At 35.4% G+C, this 19,440-nt stretch overlaps 1 protein-coding gene across 2 annotated transcripts in view; it reads left to right on the plus strand.

The window, feature by feature from the left end:
* Positions 1–448: 448 nt before the first annotated feature.
* The window catches only part of atl1 (atlastin GTPase 1), a 19,811-nt gene continuing 819 nt past the window's right edge, over positions 449–19,440 (plus strand). Inside the window, exons 1-12 of one of the 2 annotated variants that reach the window (XM_087278435.1) lie at positions 449–616; positions 7,545–7,795; positions 10,008–10,142; positions 10,991–11,095; positions 11,203–11,253; positions 11,541–11,597; positions 11,748–11,840; positions 14,288–14,426; positions 14,524–14,651; positions 14,905–14,961; positions 15,063–15,134; positions 16,897–17,328. In XM_087278435.1, the coding sequence (XP_087134561.1) occupies positions 583–616; positions 7,545–7,795; positions 10,008–10,142; positions 10,991–11,095; positions 11,203–11,253; positions 11,541–11,597; positions 11,748–11,840; positions 14,288–14,426; positions 14,524–14,651; positions 14,905–14,961; positions 15,063–15,134; positions 16,897–17,328 (1,554 nt within the window). In that variant the 5' untranslated portion in view covers positions 449–582. 2 annotated transcript variants of the gene reach the window in all.

A 19,440-nucleotide genomic window follows, 5' to 3' on the forward strand; every position in this document is an offset into this window, starting at 1 on the left:
GAACAAAAAATACATCAAAATGTATTAAAATAATGTAGTGCTTAGAATAATAAACAATTAATGCAAAAATATAAAGTTTAACAAGATTAGAATGAATTAACAAGAATTAAAATAAATAAATAAAAACTGTAATAAACTGCATTTAGATAAATTATTCAAATAAATATGTCTATAAATGTATAAATTAATAAATACAGATAACACAATGAGTAGTAAAAAATGTAATAATGTAATTCAATATACATGTCTTTTACATTTCAAAATGAGGCTTTAGCAAAAGCAGCAACAACAAAATCATTCAATCAAGTAAAGGGTTAAAATATGAGAACTGTTTGTGCTTGACCAGTAAGAGGCATTGCACTGTCTCTAAGCCCCGCCCACTACAGTTAATTTATTACATTAGAAATGTTTACCATGCAGCCTCTCACAGCGCCACCAGCGGTCTAAAAGCACGCTGCATGTGCGCTCCAGATGAGAATGAGCCTCCATCACTGGCAGCTGATTTCCAGCATCGCATTCGTCTCATGAACGCTGTTTAAATCCGACCCGACCCCGAATACTGACCAAAACAACCAGCGCGACATGGCACGGGACAAAAAGGACAGAGATAGCTGGGGTGAGTCCATATTTTAAACAATAAACCGACCGGCCGAGAGACACCCTGTGATACTGTGGGTTATTATTGTGCGATTCTGTGAAGATGCCTGTGACAACCTTTCTGTATTTTAAAGAACACACACATATAAATACACATATATTTTTTCATCATCTAAATCAGATGATTTGGTTCGGACCACAGCCCTGTTCCGCCCTGTGCGCGCGCGCGCGTGTTTGTGATGACAGCTATTTTAACGCTTTAATATCTATATTTAACAGCAACATGACATTTGCTGAATTGTTATGCCAGAGTTGGCTCGTTTTTTAATTCACACACTCATTTTACATGCACACCAGTCAATAATATGCTCAATTTCTGAATTATTCATCCCTGTCTTTATTTATATTGACATATAAGTTGCATTTATTAGACACTTTTCCTTCACTGCAGTGTTTCAAATAAGAAATGTGTGTGAAGTGAGTGTGTGCATGCCAGTGACCCACATAAGCAGAGCTCTGTGCATCTGCTACAGGCCTGTATGGAGATGCTGATTTATATAATATACAGTAGATGGTGGTCGTGTGAAGCTTACTGCTCCATACAGGCCTGACCAGGTGAATATGACGATAGAGAGCAGGAGAGAGGAACGGGAGCTCTGCGAGGTCATTTGAATGTAAATAATTTACAGTGTTGGGATAGTATTGGTGTCGCTTTATTGAGGAGGACCAATGGCTGAAGTGTAAATGCAATGCTGTGAACAGCCTCGCCACATCCTTAAGATTTGCATGGGGCCCAATAATCAAAGTGATCAAATATGGTATGTGGGTTATTGACATATAGGCAGTAAAATGCTTTATGGTGTGTGTAAAACACCATTTTTGGAGAAATCTGATGTATGAGAAAATATAAGTAGCCACTAACTTTATCAGTTCTTTCACTGTTTTTTAAATAAATACATTTTTACTCAACTTTATTGTAAAAATGGTGCGACATAAAAAAAATTAAGAAAAAAAATCTAAATGAGGCGACACGGTGGCTCAGGGGTTAGCACTGTCACCTATAAGCAAGATAGTCGCTGCTAGGCCAGTTGGCATTTGTTTGGAGTTTGCATGTTCTCTCTGTGTTGGCGTGGGTTTCCTCAGTGTGCTTTGTTGTCCCCTATGTCCAAAGACATGCACAATAGGTGAAATGGGAAGGCTAAATTGTCCGTAGTGAATGTGTGTGAATGAGTGTGCATGGATGTTTCCCAGTGACGGGTTGCAGCTGGGAGGGCATCTGCTGCATAAAACAAATGCTGGATAAGTTTGCGGTTCATTCCGCTGTAGCGACCTCAGATTAATAAAGGGACCGAAAAGAAAATGAATGAATGAACTCTTGATGAGGCGGCATGGTGGTTCAGTGGTTAGCACTGTTGCCTAAAAGCAAGAAGGTCACTGGTTTGAGTCCAAAGACATGCGCTATAAGTGAATTGGAAGAACTAAATTGGCTGTATAGTGTATGTGTGTGAGTGAATGAGTGTACGGGTGTTTCCTAGTACTGAGTTGCTGCTGGAAGGGCATCCACTGCGTAAAACATATGCTGGATAAGTTGGCGGTTCATTCCGCTGTGGCGACCTCTGAAATAGAGACTAAACTGAAAGAAAATGAATGAATGAATGAACTCTTAATGGTATACAAACAGAATAAGAGCGATTCATCTTCATGGACACTTATCCTCATGTTACGTGTGTCGTTCACTCCTGCCCCTAATTATCACTTTCAGTTGATCTTGCTTGTCTTTTTTCCTCTTCAGTTTTCTATTGGTTGATTTGGTGATGTCAAGTTTTTAAAATGGACAGAAGCAGACTTCTTACTTATGCTCATTCCTCCACACCACCACAGTTTCTGATGGCTTTATTGTTGTGTTCTCCTTTACACTTTCCTTTTAATGTTTGTTTGGAGTGGTTAGTCCCAGTCTGCTTTAGGTTAGTTTGATTGTTATTTATTATGTAGTTGGGCTCCCCACCTCTTGTCATTTTGGATTGTTTTGCTGATTACATTATGTTAATAAATAAATTAGTTGAAGCTAGGCATGGGAGGGTATAAGATTATGACGGTATGATAACCTTGGATAAAAATATCATGCTTTCATGGTATTGTGATTACTGCTCTAAAATATTTATTTTTTTTAAATGTCTGGGTACAAACTTTTTTCCCCTTTTGAACACAATCTATTTTATTTTGGGAAAGATTTATAATATTTTGCAATGGTAAACATGTCAGGCTAAATAATGAAAATGAATCATTGACCTCTGCTGTCTTCATTTGTCATCAAACACACAGATTTCTTTACAATTTAAAACGGCATCTTTGGATATCTGCTGTCCTAAAAAAAAAAAAAAAAAAAGTAAATTAAAAAAATCATACACATACCTTAGAGATGGTATAGCAGAAAGATTTGTTGGTTTTAAAACCTTGACTTTTCCAAACCACGATATATCTTGAAAACGGTTATTGTCCCATGCCTAGTTGGAGCACATTGGCCGTTGTTTATTTATGTAACATTGTCTTAGGATCACGAGTCGTATCCAAGTAGAGACCGTAACATTCATACAGTCAGTGAATGACTTCTCCCTGACTTGTAAGACATTTTAAATAAACAGGAGTTTTACACCAAAGACAAACAAAACACAACAATTTTATAGTGGGTACAAAAATATGTGAAAATTTTGAGACAAAAACTGAGCATGTGCACATGATGGGCTTCACAGGGGGCTTCAGCCACATGATCCCGAATGAGATCCCTCAACTAATTAAAGTTTAGCATATTGTATCACACCAGAGTACATGGCTGTCAATGAAAAAATGGATCACTTTCCTATGTTTTCTGACATATATGGATGAAAAAAAGGATTGGCATTTACTAAAATAGCCACTTGTAAATTTAGGCTGGCGGTTTATTCCACTTTGGTGACCTCTGACAAATCAGGGATTAAGCTGAAGGAAAATGAATGAATGAAAATTAGGCCCAATTTTCCTTTTACTATAATTTTCTTTTTAACTTATAAAAGCTGTATTTACTTGAGAAAGTCACAGCATAGGTCAGTTTTGAGTTTTAGCTCAAATATGTAAAAAAAAAAAAAAAAATCTAACAACACAGTAGATTTTTAGACCATTTCAATGTTGTCATGTCATTGGCCCGTGAATATTTCCTGCTTGTTATCAATCTATTTAATAACTGTAACAAAAAGCAATTCCATAACGTAAAACAGCTGCCATAACATTATTGATAAATATGTGGCTCTTTTTGGATTCTCGGAAGCTATAGAAATTAAAAATGTAAACAGGAAATACGATTGGACCATTGTTATTGTTTACATCCCTCAAAATGGTCTATAAAAGGTCATTAAAAGGTCTATGGAAGACAATATTTAACCATTTAACATTTTAAAAGATGACAATACTAATTATATTCATATTTGTCATGTGTGACAGTAAAAAATGCACCATCATGTCAACAACTCCTATCCGAAATGCTCTCCATTCCATTACTGTGCATTTGCATTTAAGAAAATACTTGACCGATACATCAATTTGATTGTCCAAAGCAACCTGGTTCACATGCACATTACCGGTTGGTATTATGCTTGACCACTAGTTTTTACATTAGGAGGCCTGAGACGTATTTGAGGACCTCTAAACCAATAAAACATCTCTATGAGCCACACCACACTGGCCTTGATAACAGAGGTCAAGATCATCCATTAGGATTGTCTGCTGCATTAAGCCCTACTAAACCATGACTCAACCGTTGGTCCCAGAAGATTGTTAAATTGAGTAAGGATTGAGAGTCTTTGCTTTTAGAATGCTCTTCCGTAACATTTGTGTTAGCATCGCTTGTCTCTGATTTGAATATAGACTTATCAGACAGATGATTATCTAAAGTGCAACATGGCATTAATGCTTCATTCATTTTGAGAATACAATGTGAATTAGAGAGAGGATGAAAATGCACATATATAAGCAAAGTTATCATTAGATTAGAATAAACTAAATTTAATTAAATTGTTTGCTTATTATAAAAAGGGCAATAGTCACAATGGGTAGCGTTGTCCCCTCTTGGCAAGTAGGTCGCTGGTTCGAGCCCTCGCTGGGTCAGTTGGTATTTCTGTGAGGAGTTTGTATGTTCTCCCTGTGTTTGCGTGGGTTTCTTCCGTGTGCTCCGATTTCCCCCACAGTCCAAAGACATGCGCTACAGGTGAATTGGGTAAACGTATGTTGTCCGTAGCATATGTGTGTATGTCCTGGTACTCCAGGTTGGGGGTTGAGCATTGGGCTAACAATCCACCTCATAAAAACTAGATGTTACGAAACACCAGTATGGTGCGGCTAAATATCTACTTCGATATAAAGGGCCTTGGGAGTAAGTATTATAAAAATATACATAGAAATATCAGTTCAAACTTAAAAGGATAAAAAAAAATAATTCTGTCATCATTTACTCAGCTCTCATTTGTAACAATCCTGTTTGAGTTCCTTTCTTCTGTTGATATTTTGAAAAATGTTGGAAACTGGAAACCATCGACTTCCATAGTATTTATTGTTTCTACTGTGGATGTCAGTGGTTGCCAGTTTCTAATATTCTCAAAATATCTTATTTTGTGTTCAACAGAACAAAAAGACTCTCATAAAGGTTTAGAAGCACTTAAGTGTAAGTAAATAAACAGGTTGTAATTCTCTTTTCATTTTTTTGGGTGGAATATTCCAATTAAATTAAGGCAATGATGGACAGGGACACGTGGGCAAATTTGGCGAGGATGCCAGGGTTAAACCCGTACTCTTTTTCGAAGGACATCCTGGGTTTTTTAACGAACACAGAGAGTCAGGACCTCGGTGTAATGTCTCATCCAAAAGATGGCACTCACTGAGCAGTCACGATCGCAATATATATGTCCATGCTTAATATCCAATGGCCAGAAAGTGATTCATTTTTTTATAAATTGCTAAAATTGTTGTATTTGTTATGCAGCAAGCTCAGAGATTGTTGTGTACACTATGACTTTATATAAAATTAACTTTAATGTGTGATATGAATAAAAAGTTATCATAAATGAATAATTTCTCAACTCAAATGAGTGGCGACTTGGTCCCAGAAACAGTATTACAAACGTCACCACTTAACAAGCGGATACAGTCACCATCACTATACTGGGGCGTTAGGACCCACACAGACCGCAGTTTGAGTGCCCCTGTTGGCCTCACTAACACCACTTCCAGCAGCAACCTAGCTTTCGGAATGAGATCTCCCATCCAGGTACTGACAGTTTGTAATAGTCTCAAATAATAAAAACTGTATATTCAAATATTCTGCTTAGCTTCAGTTGGCACATCATGTGAGAGTTGCAGAGAGCTAGCTGTCGGCAATTTAAAACAAACAAAATAAAAACACACAACACATACTTCAAAAATGAGAATAAAACAAACATTTTAGAGAAAAGCTTAAGTAAAAATCTTAAATTAAACCACTTAAGTATGAGTAAATAATTGTAACTCTATTTCTTTTTTTTTGTCTAAAATATTGCGATTAAATTTATTTAATTGAAATAATGTAACATCGAAACTTTCAATAATTAAATTTTAAATAATTTTTTAATATTAATATTTAATTAATAGTACATTTGAAAACTGTCATTAAAAACACACACACACACACACAACACATTCTACAAATATGGGAATAAAACAAACATTTTAGTAAAAAGCTTAAGTTGAGCCACTTAAGTGCGAGTAAATAAATAGTGTGTAGTTCTATTTCCATTTTTTGAGGTGAAATATTCTTAATAAATTAACTGAAACAAACTTACATAGAAATAAAATGTAATATTAAAACTACATTTTAATATTAAGATAATAACATCGTTTTTTACGTTTTTACGTTTCGGGGCTCCCCTTGTTTCAGCCTCTTTGCAAACTCAGCAGTACGGGAGGTAGGGCATTCTCCTACTGTGCACCTAAATTGTGGAATGCTCTTCCCACAAACATCAGGAACGCCAGTTCACTGGACTGTTTTCAGAAACTTATTAAACCTTACCTTTTTAGCATTGCTTATAATTTATGAGGCTTACTTTTTACATGTATTTTTTTGTATTTAATGTTTTATTGTGTTTTGATACTCTTGTAAGCACTTTGAGTCTGAGAAAAGCTCATTATAAACAAAATTTATTTTTATTATTACATTTATTCATTCATTCTTTTTCCTTCGGCTTAGTCTCTTTATTCATCAGGGGTTGCCACAGCGGAATGAACCGCCAACTTATCCAGCATATGTTTTACACAGCGGATGCCCTTCCAGCTGCAACCCAGTATTGGGAAACATCCACCTCATTCACACTCGTACACTACGGACAATTTAGTTTATTCAATTCACCTACAGCTCATGTCTTTAGACTGTGGGAGAAACCTGAGCACCTGGAGGAAACCCACGCAACCACGGGGAGAACATGCAAACTCCACACAGAAATGCCAGCTGACCCAGCCGGGACTCGAACCAGCGACCTTATTGCTGTGAGCAATGCTAACCACTGAGTCACAGTGTCAATTTAAAAAACATATCACACATACTACAAATATAAGACTAAAACATACAAATTTAAGTAAAAGCTATTTCAGAATATTGATAGAAACTTCAATAGTAAATAATGGAAACTTTTCCAGTTAGGTTTCACTTGTTAACAAGAGTTAATTTTGTTACAGAAATTCTCTATCAAAGTTCATCATAATGTATGGAATCTACACGTATCAGCATCCCTTACATTATGATAGAAAGAGAGCACAGCGTTTAAAAGCAGCAGCTTTAAAAGCATTGAAAGCACATGGTGTCTCTGCGGTTTGCTTACATTGCTGGATGTTATTCCATCTATAGTTGCCTCTAAGAGAGTTGTTGTGATATTTAATGCGGTTGTTTGCAGGGTCTTTCGTGGATAAGAACGTGTATGACTGGAGCTCTGAGGAGGAGGAGGCCGACGGTCGGGCGCGTCCGGTGCAGGTGCTGGTGGTGAAAGATGACCATACGTTTGAGCTGGACGAGGCAGCGCTCAGTAAGATCCTGCTGTCCGAGGAGGTCCGAGACAGAGAGGTGGTGGCCATTTCTGTGGCAGGAGCCTTCCGGAAGGGCAAATCCTTCCTCATGGACTTCATGCTGCGCTACATGTACAGCCAGGTCAGGTTGTCTTAAAGTGCTGGTTCACCCAAAAAGGAAAATGATGTTATTGATTCCTCACCCTCATGTCATTCCAGACCCTTGAGTCCTTTGTTTATTTTCAGAATGCAAATTTAGATATCTAAGGTGAAATCAAATAGTTAAATCCTCTATAGACAGCAAGGTTCCAGACTCTAATATAGTCAAGAAGCAAAAAACAAAAAATAAATAAATAAAAAACTCCTCAAAACAGACCACAATTTTATTTTTTTTAAACTTTTGCCCACTTTTTTTTATACTTTCCATATTTTCTATTTATTTAACGTTATACCCATGGCCTATGTTGCTAATGAAATACCTAAACAATCTGAATTTGAATTGTGTCCATTTGAACAATTGTAATTTCAAAAATCAGAATTTTTATATGCCATTGCTTTAAATTTTTAAGGCTGAATTTTTATAGACGTATTTTCAAACTTCAGATTTTTGGTGTTCTGAATTCATAGACTGCAGATATCCAGTTTGTAAAAATACAGTTTCAAATTTTCAAATTCAAATTCAATATCCTAAACTTTAAAACCAGAAATTCAGATCGTGAAATTCCGATTCAGCAGAGAGTAGGTCACAGAGCTGCATGAGTTTACTGGTGTATGTGAGGCTCAGGAGGACACAATTCTTCTGCAAACTGACTGTCGGGCTCACCTATTTTCAGTAGTTTCTGTAATAAATACATACATGCTTCAGTGAACCAAATTTATATATTCATATTCAAGTTATGAAATTTTAATTAAAATTAAGAAATTCAAAACAATTTTTACAGCATATAAAAATTCAATTAAATTACAATTGTCAATAATTCAAATGATCACAATTCAAATTCAGATAGTTTTGGCATACTATTAGCTCTATAATAGCACCCTCTAATGGATTCATTTAGATATTTAAGGTGATTCCGATATTTAAGGTGAACTTGAAGAGCATATACAGTAAGGTTCTAGACTCATTCAGAAAAACACCAAAAAGCATCCTCAAAACAGACCATTCATCTTCATTTGTTTAAAATGTATGACCCTTCTTTACGTTTGGCTACTTTCTTTTTAATATTGGCCCTTCTTTTAATTATTTATACTTTTATTTTACTCTATACCCATAGCGCCATCTGATGGATTAATTTAGATATTTAAGGTGAAATCGGAGAGCTCTCTCATCCTCCATAGACAGCAAATTTCCAGACTCATTCAGAAAATTCAGGTCCTCATTCAGGTCTGTTTTGTGGATGTTTTTTGCTATTATTCTGGACTTTCTGATTCAAGTCGAGTCGGGACCGTTGCTTTGTATGTAGCGCCACAGCTCTGCATAGTTTAGTTCCAACCCTAATTAAACACACCTGATCAAACTAATTGAGTCCTTCAGGCTTGTTTGAAACGTACAGGTAAGTGTGTTTAAGCAGGGTTGGAACTAAACTGTGGAGGGCCCTCCAAGACCTGGCTTTGATACCGGTGTCTTATGATGAACAAAGGTTTCAGGGGTCTGGAACAACATTAGGGTTGGTAATTAACATCTTTTTCATTTAAGGATTTATTTATTTTAATTACCAATAAAACTGCCAGTGGATTAATTTTATCCATGTACATGATTATAGTTTTGATATGGCTGAATCATATTGTCACAGTTTTCTTTATAAAGTAATGTCTCAGCAATGATGCTGAGCCGACCAAGGACACGAGAAATCTCAACAACATCAGATCATCTCTAGTCTCCATCACTCACTCAAAAAAAATATTCTTGCTTCTTGTTCAAGCTACTTATTTAAAATGAGCAGAATCAACACAATACTTGACCTTTATTTGGGACAACCTAATTTTTTAATGTTCAATTAACTTAATTTGTGTTGGGACAACATGAAGAATTTGTTTGGAACCCAGCATTTATTACACTGTGTTTAGTGTCTCTAATACTTGTTTGACATTCATATACCTTTTCATCTATTGTAACTAAAAGTAAATACCAGTATCTTAGCGGGTGAAAGGAGTTGCTTAGCAAATATGTCTGTGCAAAAATAAAGACATATAATACAGGTGAATTTGACCTGCTGGTGTGTATTGGTATAAATACCCCATTTTGTATGCTTCTGAAAAAATACAATTGTAAAATTTTAGTAAAAGCCAGTGACTGGAATACTTACTGTTAGTCTTACTTTCTGTGAATCTGTAATTTGTGTCTGTGTGTTTAGGCCAGTGAAAAGTGGTTGGGGGATGCTGAAGAGCCGCTGACAGGATTCTCATGGAGAGGAGGATCAGAGCGGGAGACCACCGGAATCCAGATCTGGAGTGAAGTCTTCCTGGTGGACAAACCAGACGGTAGCAAGGTGAGAGCCCATCTAACCTACTTGGACACTACAGTTAATCACACTACCTGTACTGTTTAAATGTTTGGGGGTCAATTATCTTTGTAAATGTTTTTAAGTATCTTGCATTTCTTCTGAATTTATTTGATTAAAGATACAATAAAAACAGTAATGTTATGAAATACTGTATTTTTACTATTTAAAATGTTCACGTAATGGAAAACCCAAATTATTAGCATCATTGCTTTATTTATCAGTGTCATGTGAGAAACCGTTTAAAAATATTGTTTTGGTGCTCATGAAATGCTTTAAGAATAAGAAAAATCTGAGGAGTTTATTATAAATATCATCATTAACAACACTTACTGTATTTATCAGTTAATATAATGTACAAAAGAATAGCATTTATTTAAAGAAGAAATCTTAACAAGCAGAATTACTTTTTTCATTATAAATCTCAGCTTATGATCTACTAATTGTTGAATAGAAGCAGTCATTCCTTACTGACCCCAATGGTACATGTGGTCATAAACATTTCATGCTTGTTATCAAACTACTTCATAACTGTAACAAGAGGCAATTTAATCATAATGTTAACATAACTACCATAACATTATTTATCATTATATGGCTTTTTGTATTCTCAGAAGCTATAGAAAATTAAAAATGTATAAAAGGAAATACGCTGGGACCATTGCTTTTGTCGCTCAAAATGGTCTAGTTTCAAGACTTTAACAGCTTTATAACATATCTACTGTATGTAAGCTGAGTCTTTACCGTATTCTTGTATGTTAAATGAAGTAAAACTCCCTGAGAGGTTTGTGTCATGGTTTGAAAGGCAGTCGTGTATTATATCTTTTCGCCTTTAGGTGGCAGTGCTGCTAATGGACACACAAGGAACCTTCGACAGCCAGTCCACTCTCCGTGACTCAGCTACTGTATTCGCCCTCAGTACCATGATCAGCTCTATGCAGGTTTTACATTCACAACACTGCACAAATATCACCCCCAAAATAAGTGAAGTAATAACTCTTCGTTCTCAGTGAAAAGTTAACATTGACGCCATTTCGGTTCCTTCTAGGTGTACAACATATCCCAGAATGTTCAGGAAGACGATCTTCAGCATTTGCAGGTATATAAAGACTCATACAGGAATCCACAATGATAGTAAATGTAGTGAGACAGTTAGGCTTTAAAGATTGAGAACTACAGTGGGTGTTTGCAAGAAATTAAAGTTTCTTGACAGCATTATTATTACCTTATCACATTAGTCCTGCTTGGAATGCAATATTCTGGGAAAGCTGTAGTTTTGTGTGTGAAACAGAACTGAAAATAATCTTACATTTATAATGTGAAACAATATACAACAATAAATATTTTTATAAGTAATAAGTATGTGTTTTTCTGTGACCTGTATAGCTCTTCACCGAATATGGCAGACTGGCTATGGAAGAAACATTTCTCAAACCGTTTCAGGTATTATTTTAACGCTTCGGCTGTCAGCTTCTAACAGTGATACAATTCTGAAAGCAGCATCTGTTTTCAGTATGTTTTGTTCCAAAGTTTCATGTAATGATACTCGTATAAAAAATGTCCCTAACCACCTGCTATGTGTCATTTCACAAGTCACTGATCTTTCTGGTGCGGGACTGGAGCTTTCCATACGAGTTTCCTTATGGACAGGAAGGAGGAATGAAATTTCTGGAGAAAAGATTAAAAGTAAGTCTATGGAATCATGGAAATGTCAGGAGGATTTACACCAGGATTTTGCATTTTTGTGGCCTAAAATGGCAGCATTTCTCAAAACATGCAGCAATATTTGTGGAATTCCTCGTGTTGTTTTGCTGTAAAAAAATATAAAAAGAGAACAATCTACATTTTTTTACCTCAAGAATCAATGAGCTTCATAATTGATATAAATAAAACGCTAAGAGAGAATCGATGGATCCTCAGTGTAGCCCTATTGTATCGTATTTTTGCCAAACACAATTAAAATCACTGAGCTTTATCATAAAAGTAAGCATGTAAACATCATTTTACTATCAGGGCAATAAATTATATATAAAGGCATTTTATGTAAGTATTCTGCTTTGATGTTGTTAAAATATAATTGATTTGAAATAAATAGCTTTTTTTTGCCCAGTTTGAGCCACTAAGTAAAACTGAGCAGTTTTTCTTCCCCCTTTGTATCCTCACTATATACTATACGAGACATTTAAAACCTGATGTATCAATGTAATTATATATTAAACTTTATTTTAAGGTGTCTTTGTTACAGTTTACATTTAAAATTTTTGAGTTATGGTTATTAATTACACCACGTGCTTACCATATGGTATGGGTTAGAATGCAGGATAGATTTAGTGTTAGTTCTTAAGGAAACACATAGAATATGTAACAAAGACACCTTAAAATAAAGTGTTAACCATAACCATAACTGACATAGAAAATATAATAATATAGGGTTACACTTTATTTTAAGGTGTCCTTGTTATAGTGTTTATGAGTAGTTCTAATTTATTACTTGACCTTACTATATTAGGGTTAGATTGCAGCTTAGTTGTATGTAATTATGCATTATTAATTGTAATTAGTATAGTAGTAAATACATGGAAGACATAACAAGGCCACCTTAAAATAAAGTGTTAACCTAACCCTAACTGACAGAATGATATGTAAAGATATAGGGTTACACTTTATTTTAAAGTATCCTTATTATAGTGTTCATTTAATGTAATGAGTAATGGGGATTATTATTTACAAGCAATTAACATGTCGTTAGGGTTGGAATGCAGGTTAGATTTAGGATTAGTTGCATGTAATTATGTATTACTAATTGTAATTACTATAGTAGTAAATACATGGAAGACGTAACAAGGTCATATTTAAGTAAAGTGCTTAACCTAACCCTAACTAATATACAATGATATGTAATAATATAGGGTTACACTTTCTTTTAAGGTGTCGTTGTTATACTGTTTATTTAACTGCTGAGTATTCATTCATTCATTTTCTTGTCGGTTAGTCCCTTTATTAATGCGGGGTCGCCACAAAAACCACCAACTTATCCAGCACATTTTTACACAGCGGATGCCCTTCCAGCCGCAACCCATCTCTGGGAAACATCCACACACACACACACATACACAACCACTCATACACTATGGACAATTTAGCCTACCCAATTCACCTGTACCGCATGTCTTTGGACTGTGGGGGAAACCAGAGCACCCGGAAGAAACCCACGCAAACGCAGGGAGAACATGCAAACTCCTCACAGAAACGCCAACTGAGCCGAGGTTCGAACCAGCGACCTTCTTGCTGTGAGGCAACAGCACTACCTACTGCGCCACTGCTTTGCCCCTAACTGCTGAGTAATGGTTATTAATTACATGTGCTTCCTATATGCTTAGGGTTAGAATTCAGCTTAGAGTTAGGGTTAGTTGCATGTGACTTGACTTAAGTCGCAAAATTTAGGGCTTGAAACTTGCTTGACAAATATCCAAAAAAGACTCGACTTGACTTGGACTTGACTGTCATGACTTGAGACTTGACTTGGACTTGAGTTAAATGACTCCAAATAATTTGTTTAATAAATAACTGTTTGTTATATAATATGCATTACATACAAAGCCAAAAGTTATATATGTAAATATAAATCGCAAAAGAAATTGCAAATATATATATATATATTTTTTTAAAATCAACAAAAACTTAATTGACTTGAAAGTGACTTGCTAGACCAAGCTATGACTTGACTTGAGATAAGCAGTGACTCGACTTGACTTGAGTCTGGCAAAAATGGACTTGACTTACTTGAGACTTGAAGGTTGTGACTCGAGACTTGCTTGTGACTTGTAAATGTGTGACCTTCTCCCATCTCTGGTAATTACTATAATAGTAAATACTTAGAATATGTAACAAGAGCACCTTATAATAAAGTGTTTAACCTAACCCTAATCCCAACTGACAGAATCAGAAAACTCTTCTTTCTTTTAACACGTTTTAGTTCAGATTAAATTGTTTACTTGAAGGTTAGGATATCGCCAAATCCTACAAGACCTGCTAAACATACTGAAATCATTGAAACTGAACCACCGCTAACATCAATGTTTTCAAAAATATTATTAAAATCTAATGTTCAGTAATATCATGTTTTTTCACAGATCTCAGAGAATCAACACGAGGAGCTGCAGAACGTGAGGAAACACATCCATTCGTGCTTCACCAACATCTCCTGCTTTCTCATGCCCCATCCAGGACTCAAAGTGGCCACAAACCCCCATTTTGACGGCAGATTGAGGGGTATATATCTAACAATACATGCTAATCAGTAGATCTTAGTTTCGCTGTGAAGTATTTTAAAAACAATGTTCATTTATTTTCGATCTTGTGTTTTCAGAGATCGATCAAGAGTTCATCAATAATCTGCAAGTGCTTGTTCCGTGTTTACTACGCCCCAAAAACCTGGACGTAAAAGAGATCAATGGAAGCAAAATCACCTGCCGTGGACTCGTGGAGTATTTTAAGGTAACAGTTTTGTTGGTAGTGTTGTTGCTACTGTTAGGAATAAGACTATTAATACTCAAAAAAATTACTATACTTGCGATAGTTACGATATGATAGAGGATTTAAAGCATGAAAAATTGATATTCAACAATGTCGTTTATTTTAATCTGCAGGTATCAATATATCTTTTATATCTAATTTGTCTGCTGTTAATAAATGTTCACTTTACATTTGGAAATCTTGGAGTAAACTGAATATCTGTTTGTGATTTTAGGCGTATATCAAGATTTACCAGGGAGAGGAGCTGCCACATCCAAAATCCATGTTACAGGTGCGAGAGCTTAACCTTCAGCACACACATTCCACAGAATATAAGGTGCGATTTCGAATATAGCCATAGTAAGTTATGTTATGTTGTGTTTGTGTTCACAGGCCACAGCAGAGGCCAATAATCTGGCAGCAGTGGCTGGAGCTAAAGATCTGTACAACAGGAAGATGGAGGTGGTGAGTGTGACATTAACAGGGATGCATGATATATTGGCTGCCATATTGATTAGCAGGTAAATGCTTATCTTAATAATGAGCTGATAATAAAGTTATTAGTCAGTTTTCACATTTCGAAAAAGTTAAGTTCAAGATTTATATTTATCAGCTTATATATTTCCGATCATCTTCATTGCCATATTGTCAGGACAGCATGAATCTTATTTATATCCAACTAGTCAACAAATAACAAAATGACCCTGCCATATTTGAACTTTAACTATCCCAACATAAGATATATGAAATAAACAAAATAAAAAATAATAATAATAAATAAATAATAATAATAAAAAATTACACTCTGGGTGTCTTAAGAGTTTATACAAGGTTGAAGTCAAAATCATTAGCCCTCCTGTGAATATTTTCCTTTTTTCAAATATTTCCTTAATGTTCAACAGAGCAAGGAAATTTTTACAGTATTTCCTTGATATTTTTTTCTGGAGAAAGTCTTGTTTTTTTTTTTTGGAAAAAGTTTTTAGTTGTTCAAAACCATTTTAAGGTCAAAATTATTAGCTGCATTAAGCAAATTTCCCCCTAGCTTGTCTGTTAACCTAATTAACCTAGTTAAGCATTTAAATGTCACTTTAGGCTGAATACTAGTATCTTGAAACATATCTAGTAATATTTAATGTACTGTCATCATGGCAAAGACAAAAAAAATCAGTTACTAGCTATTAATACTATTATGTTTTGTATATAATGTGTTGGGCAAAAAAGACAGAAATAAAAAAAATAATAATAATTTAACAGGAGGGCTAAGAATTATATATGTATCTGTAATCAGCTTCCAAATATTAAGAATTATCAGTTTTGCCAAAAAATCTTTATCGGTTTATCCCTAATTAGCATGAGTTGGACCGGTAAATTTTTTGGCAATTACTGAAGTGTCGATTTTTCTTTTATTGCACAAATCATTAGATATTAAAGAAAGATAATGTCCAATTTTGTACATTTTTACTGTAAATAAATCAAAACTAAATTTTTGATTAATAACGTGCATTGCTAAACCCTAACCCTAACCTTAATGTGATTTTCTCCATGTTTTTGAACCCTCAGATTTCAGACTTTCAAATAGAACAAATCTCAGTCAAATATTATCCTATACTAACAAAGTATCCATACATGTAAAGCCTATCTATTCAGATTTTGGATGTACATCTACATTTTTAAAAAGCTGATACTTATTCCTGTCTTTGTGGTCCACAGGCACATTCAGCTAAAGTCAGAATTATGTGCCATCCTCAATTATAAGCCCCTCTGTATATTTTCCCCCCACTTTTAGTAAAGCTGAAAGAATATTTTGTTTCCCAACACATTTTTAAACATAATAGTTTTAATAAATCATTTCTAATAACTGATTTCTAAAATATTTTACATGATATTATTCAAGATACTAGTATTCAGCTTAAAGTGACATTTAAAGGCTTAATCAGGTTCATTTGGTTTTGGTAATTGGGCAAGTTATTGTATAAGGATGGTTTGTTCTGAAGACTAACGGGGCTAATAATATTAACCCTAAAATGGTTTTAAAAAATTGAAAACTGCTTTTAGTCTAGCCAAAATAAAACAAATAAGACTTTCTTCAGAAGAAAAAATATTATAGAAATACTGTAAAAAAATGCCTCAGGTAAACATCATTTGGAAAATATATGAAAAAGAAAAACTAAATAAATCAGAGAAGGGCTTACAGTTTTGACTTCAACTGCATGTTTTATCTCTCCAGGTGAGTGGAGGAGATCGTCCTTTCCTCGCCCCGAGTGAACTTCAGGCACGTCACCTGGAGATCCGCGAGGAGGCGTTAGCATTATTCCGCAGTGTGAAGAAGATGGGTGGCGAGGAGTTCAGCCGGCGTTACCTGCTGCAGCTGGAGACCGAGATCGATGAGCTGTTCGTTCAGTACATCAAACACAACGACTCCAAGAACATCTTTCACGCGGCTCGGACACCCGCCACGCTCTTTGTGGTGATCTTCGTGATGTACGTGGCCGCAGGAATCACAGGCTTCGTGGGAGTGGATGTCATCGCCAGCGTCTGCAACATGGTGCTGGGGTTTGCGCTCATCACTCTGTGCACCTGGGCTTATATTCGCTACTCAGGAGAATACAGAGAACTGGGCGCGGTCATCGACCAGGTGGCAGGAGCTCTGTGGGATCAGGTACAACAACACTCAACACAAGAGGAAATGAGCAGAACATGTACTTTAACAGACTTTGCATTTAGATATAGCTTTTTAAAATAAATGTTGTTTTTGTATAGATAGATAGATATATATATTTAGATTGTTTAAATATTTCTATATATATATATATATATATATATATATATATATATATATATATATATATATACATATATATATACATATATACACACACACACACACACACACAAACAAGGTGCATACGGAAAGTATTCATTGCACTTCACTTTTTTTTTCTTTTTTTTTTACATTTTTTTGTTATAGCCTTATTCCAAAATTGTGGATTAAACTATTCCCCCAAAATTCTGCACACAATACACCATAATGACAATGTGAAAAAAAATCTATGTGAAAAAAAAACCTGAAAAATCACATGTACATAAGTATTCAGAGCATTTGCTCAATACTTTGTTGATGCACCTTTGGCAGGAATTACAGCCTGAAGTATTTTTGAATACGATGCCACAAGCTTGGCACACCTGTCTTTGGGAATTTTTGCCCATTCCTCTTTGCAGTACCTCTCAAGCTCTATCAGGTTTGATGGGAAGCGACGGTGTATAGCCATGTTCAGATCTGTCCAGAGATGTTCAATAGGAATTAGGTATGGTCATTGGCTGGGCCACTCAAGGACATTCGCAGAGTTGTCGTGAAGCCACTCCATTGATATTTTCACAGTCTGCTTTGGGTCATTGTCCTGCTGAAAGATGAACCGTCGCCCCAGTCTGAGGTCAAGAGCACTCTAAAGCAGGTTTTCATTTAGGATGTCTCTGTACATTGCTGCATTCATTTTTCCCTCTATCCTGACTAGTCTTTCAGTAACTGCTGCTAAAAAAACATCCCCACAGCATGATGCTGTCACCACCATGCTTCACAGTAGGGATGATATTAGCCTGGTAATGAGTGGTACCTGGTTTTCTCCAAATGTAACGCCTGGCATTCACTTCAAAGAGTTCTAGTCAGATCAAAGAATTTGGTTTCTTATGGTCTGAGAGTCCTTCAGATGCCTTTTGGCAAATTCCAGGCAGGGAGTGGCTTCCGTCTGGCCACTCTACCATACAGGCCTGATTGGTGGATGGTTGTCCTTCTGTAAGGTTCTCCTCTCTCCACAGAAGAACGCTGGACCTCAGACAGAGTAACCATCGGGTTATGGATCACCTCTCTGACTAAGGCCCATCTCTCCCAATCACTCAGCTTAGATGGCCGGCCAGCTCTAAGAAGAGTCCTGGTGGTTCCAAACATCATCCACTTACGAATGATGGAGGTCACTGTGCTCATTGAAACTTTTTCAGAGTAGCAGACGTTTTTCTGTGCCCTTCCCCTGCATTCTGCCTCGAGACAATTGTGCTTTGACATGCACTGCCAACCCTGGGACTTTATATAGACAGGTGTATGCCTTTTCAAATCATGTTCAATCAACTGAATTTACCACAGGTGAACTCCAATTAAGCTGCTGAAACATCTCAAGAATGATCAGTGGAAACAGAATGATCCGGAGCTCAATTTAGAGCTTCTGTTACTGATTCTTAATACTGATGTACATGTGATTTTTCAGGTTTATTTTTTAACAAATTTGCCACAATTTCAAAATCTTTTTTTACATTGTCATTATGGGGTATTGTGTGTAGATATTTATATATTAATTTAATCCATTCTGGAATAAGGCTGTAATGTAAAAAAAGTGAAGAGCAATGATTGCTTTCCGGATGCACTGTACATTAAAATATAAATGACATATTTAACATAACATAATCTTACTAGTCTTTTCCTTGTTATGCAAAGCCACATTTAATAGTATTATTTCACAATATTATTACAGTTTAAATATAAACAATAATATAATATAATAAATAAACAAATACATATATAAATATAGAAACATTTTAATACATGTCCCACTTCTAAAGGAATATATTAAAATAAAAAATTAAAATGTGTTTATGGAAACCATACTTCTCACTGTAATTTAACAAAAATATTGCTGATAAATAAATATTAGCTGTCTATCTTGATCAAAATGATTGGATACCCGATAAAATATATGACATATTTATTACATTCTGTTTACAT

The sequence above is a fragment of the Danio rerio genome, chromosome 13 (genome assembly GCF_052040795.2).
Source record: "Danio rerio strain M-AB ecotype USA chromosome 13, GRCz13ab, whole genome shotgun sequence".
Classification (NCBI taxonomy): Eukaryota; Metazoa; Chordata; class Actinopteri; order Cypriniformes; family Danionidae; genus Danio; species Danio rerio.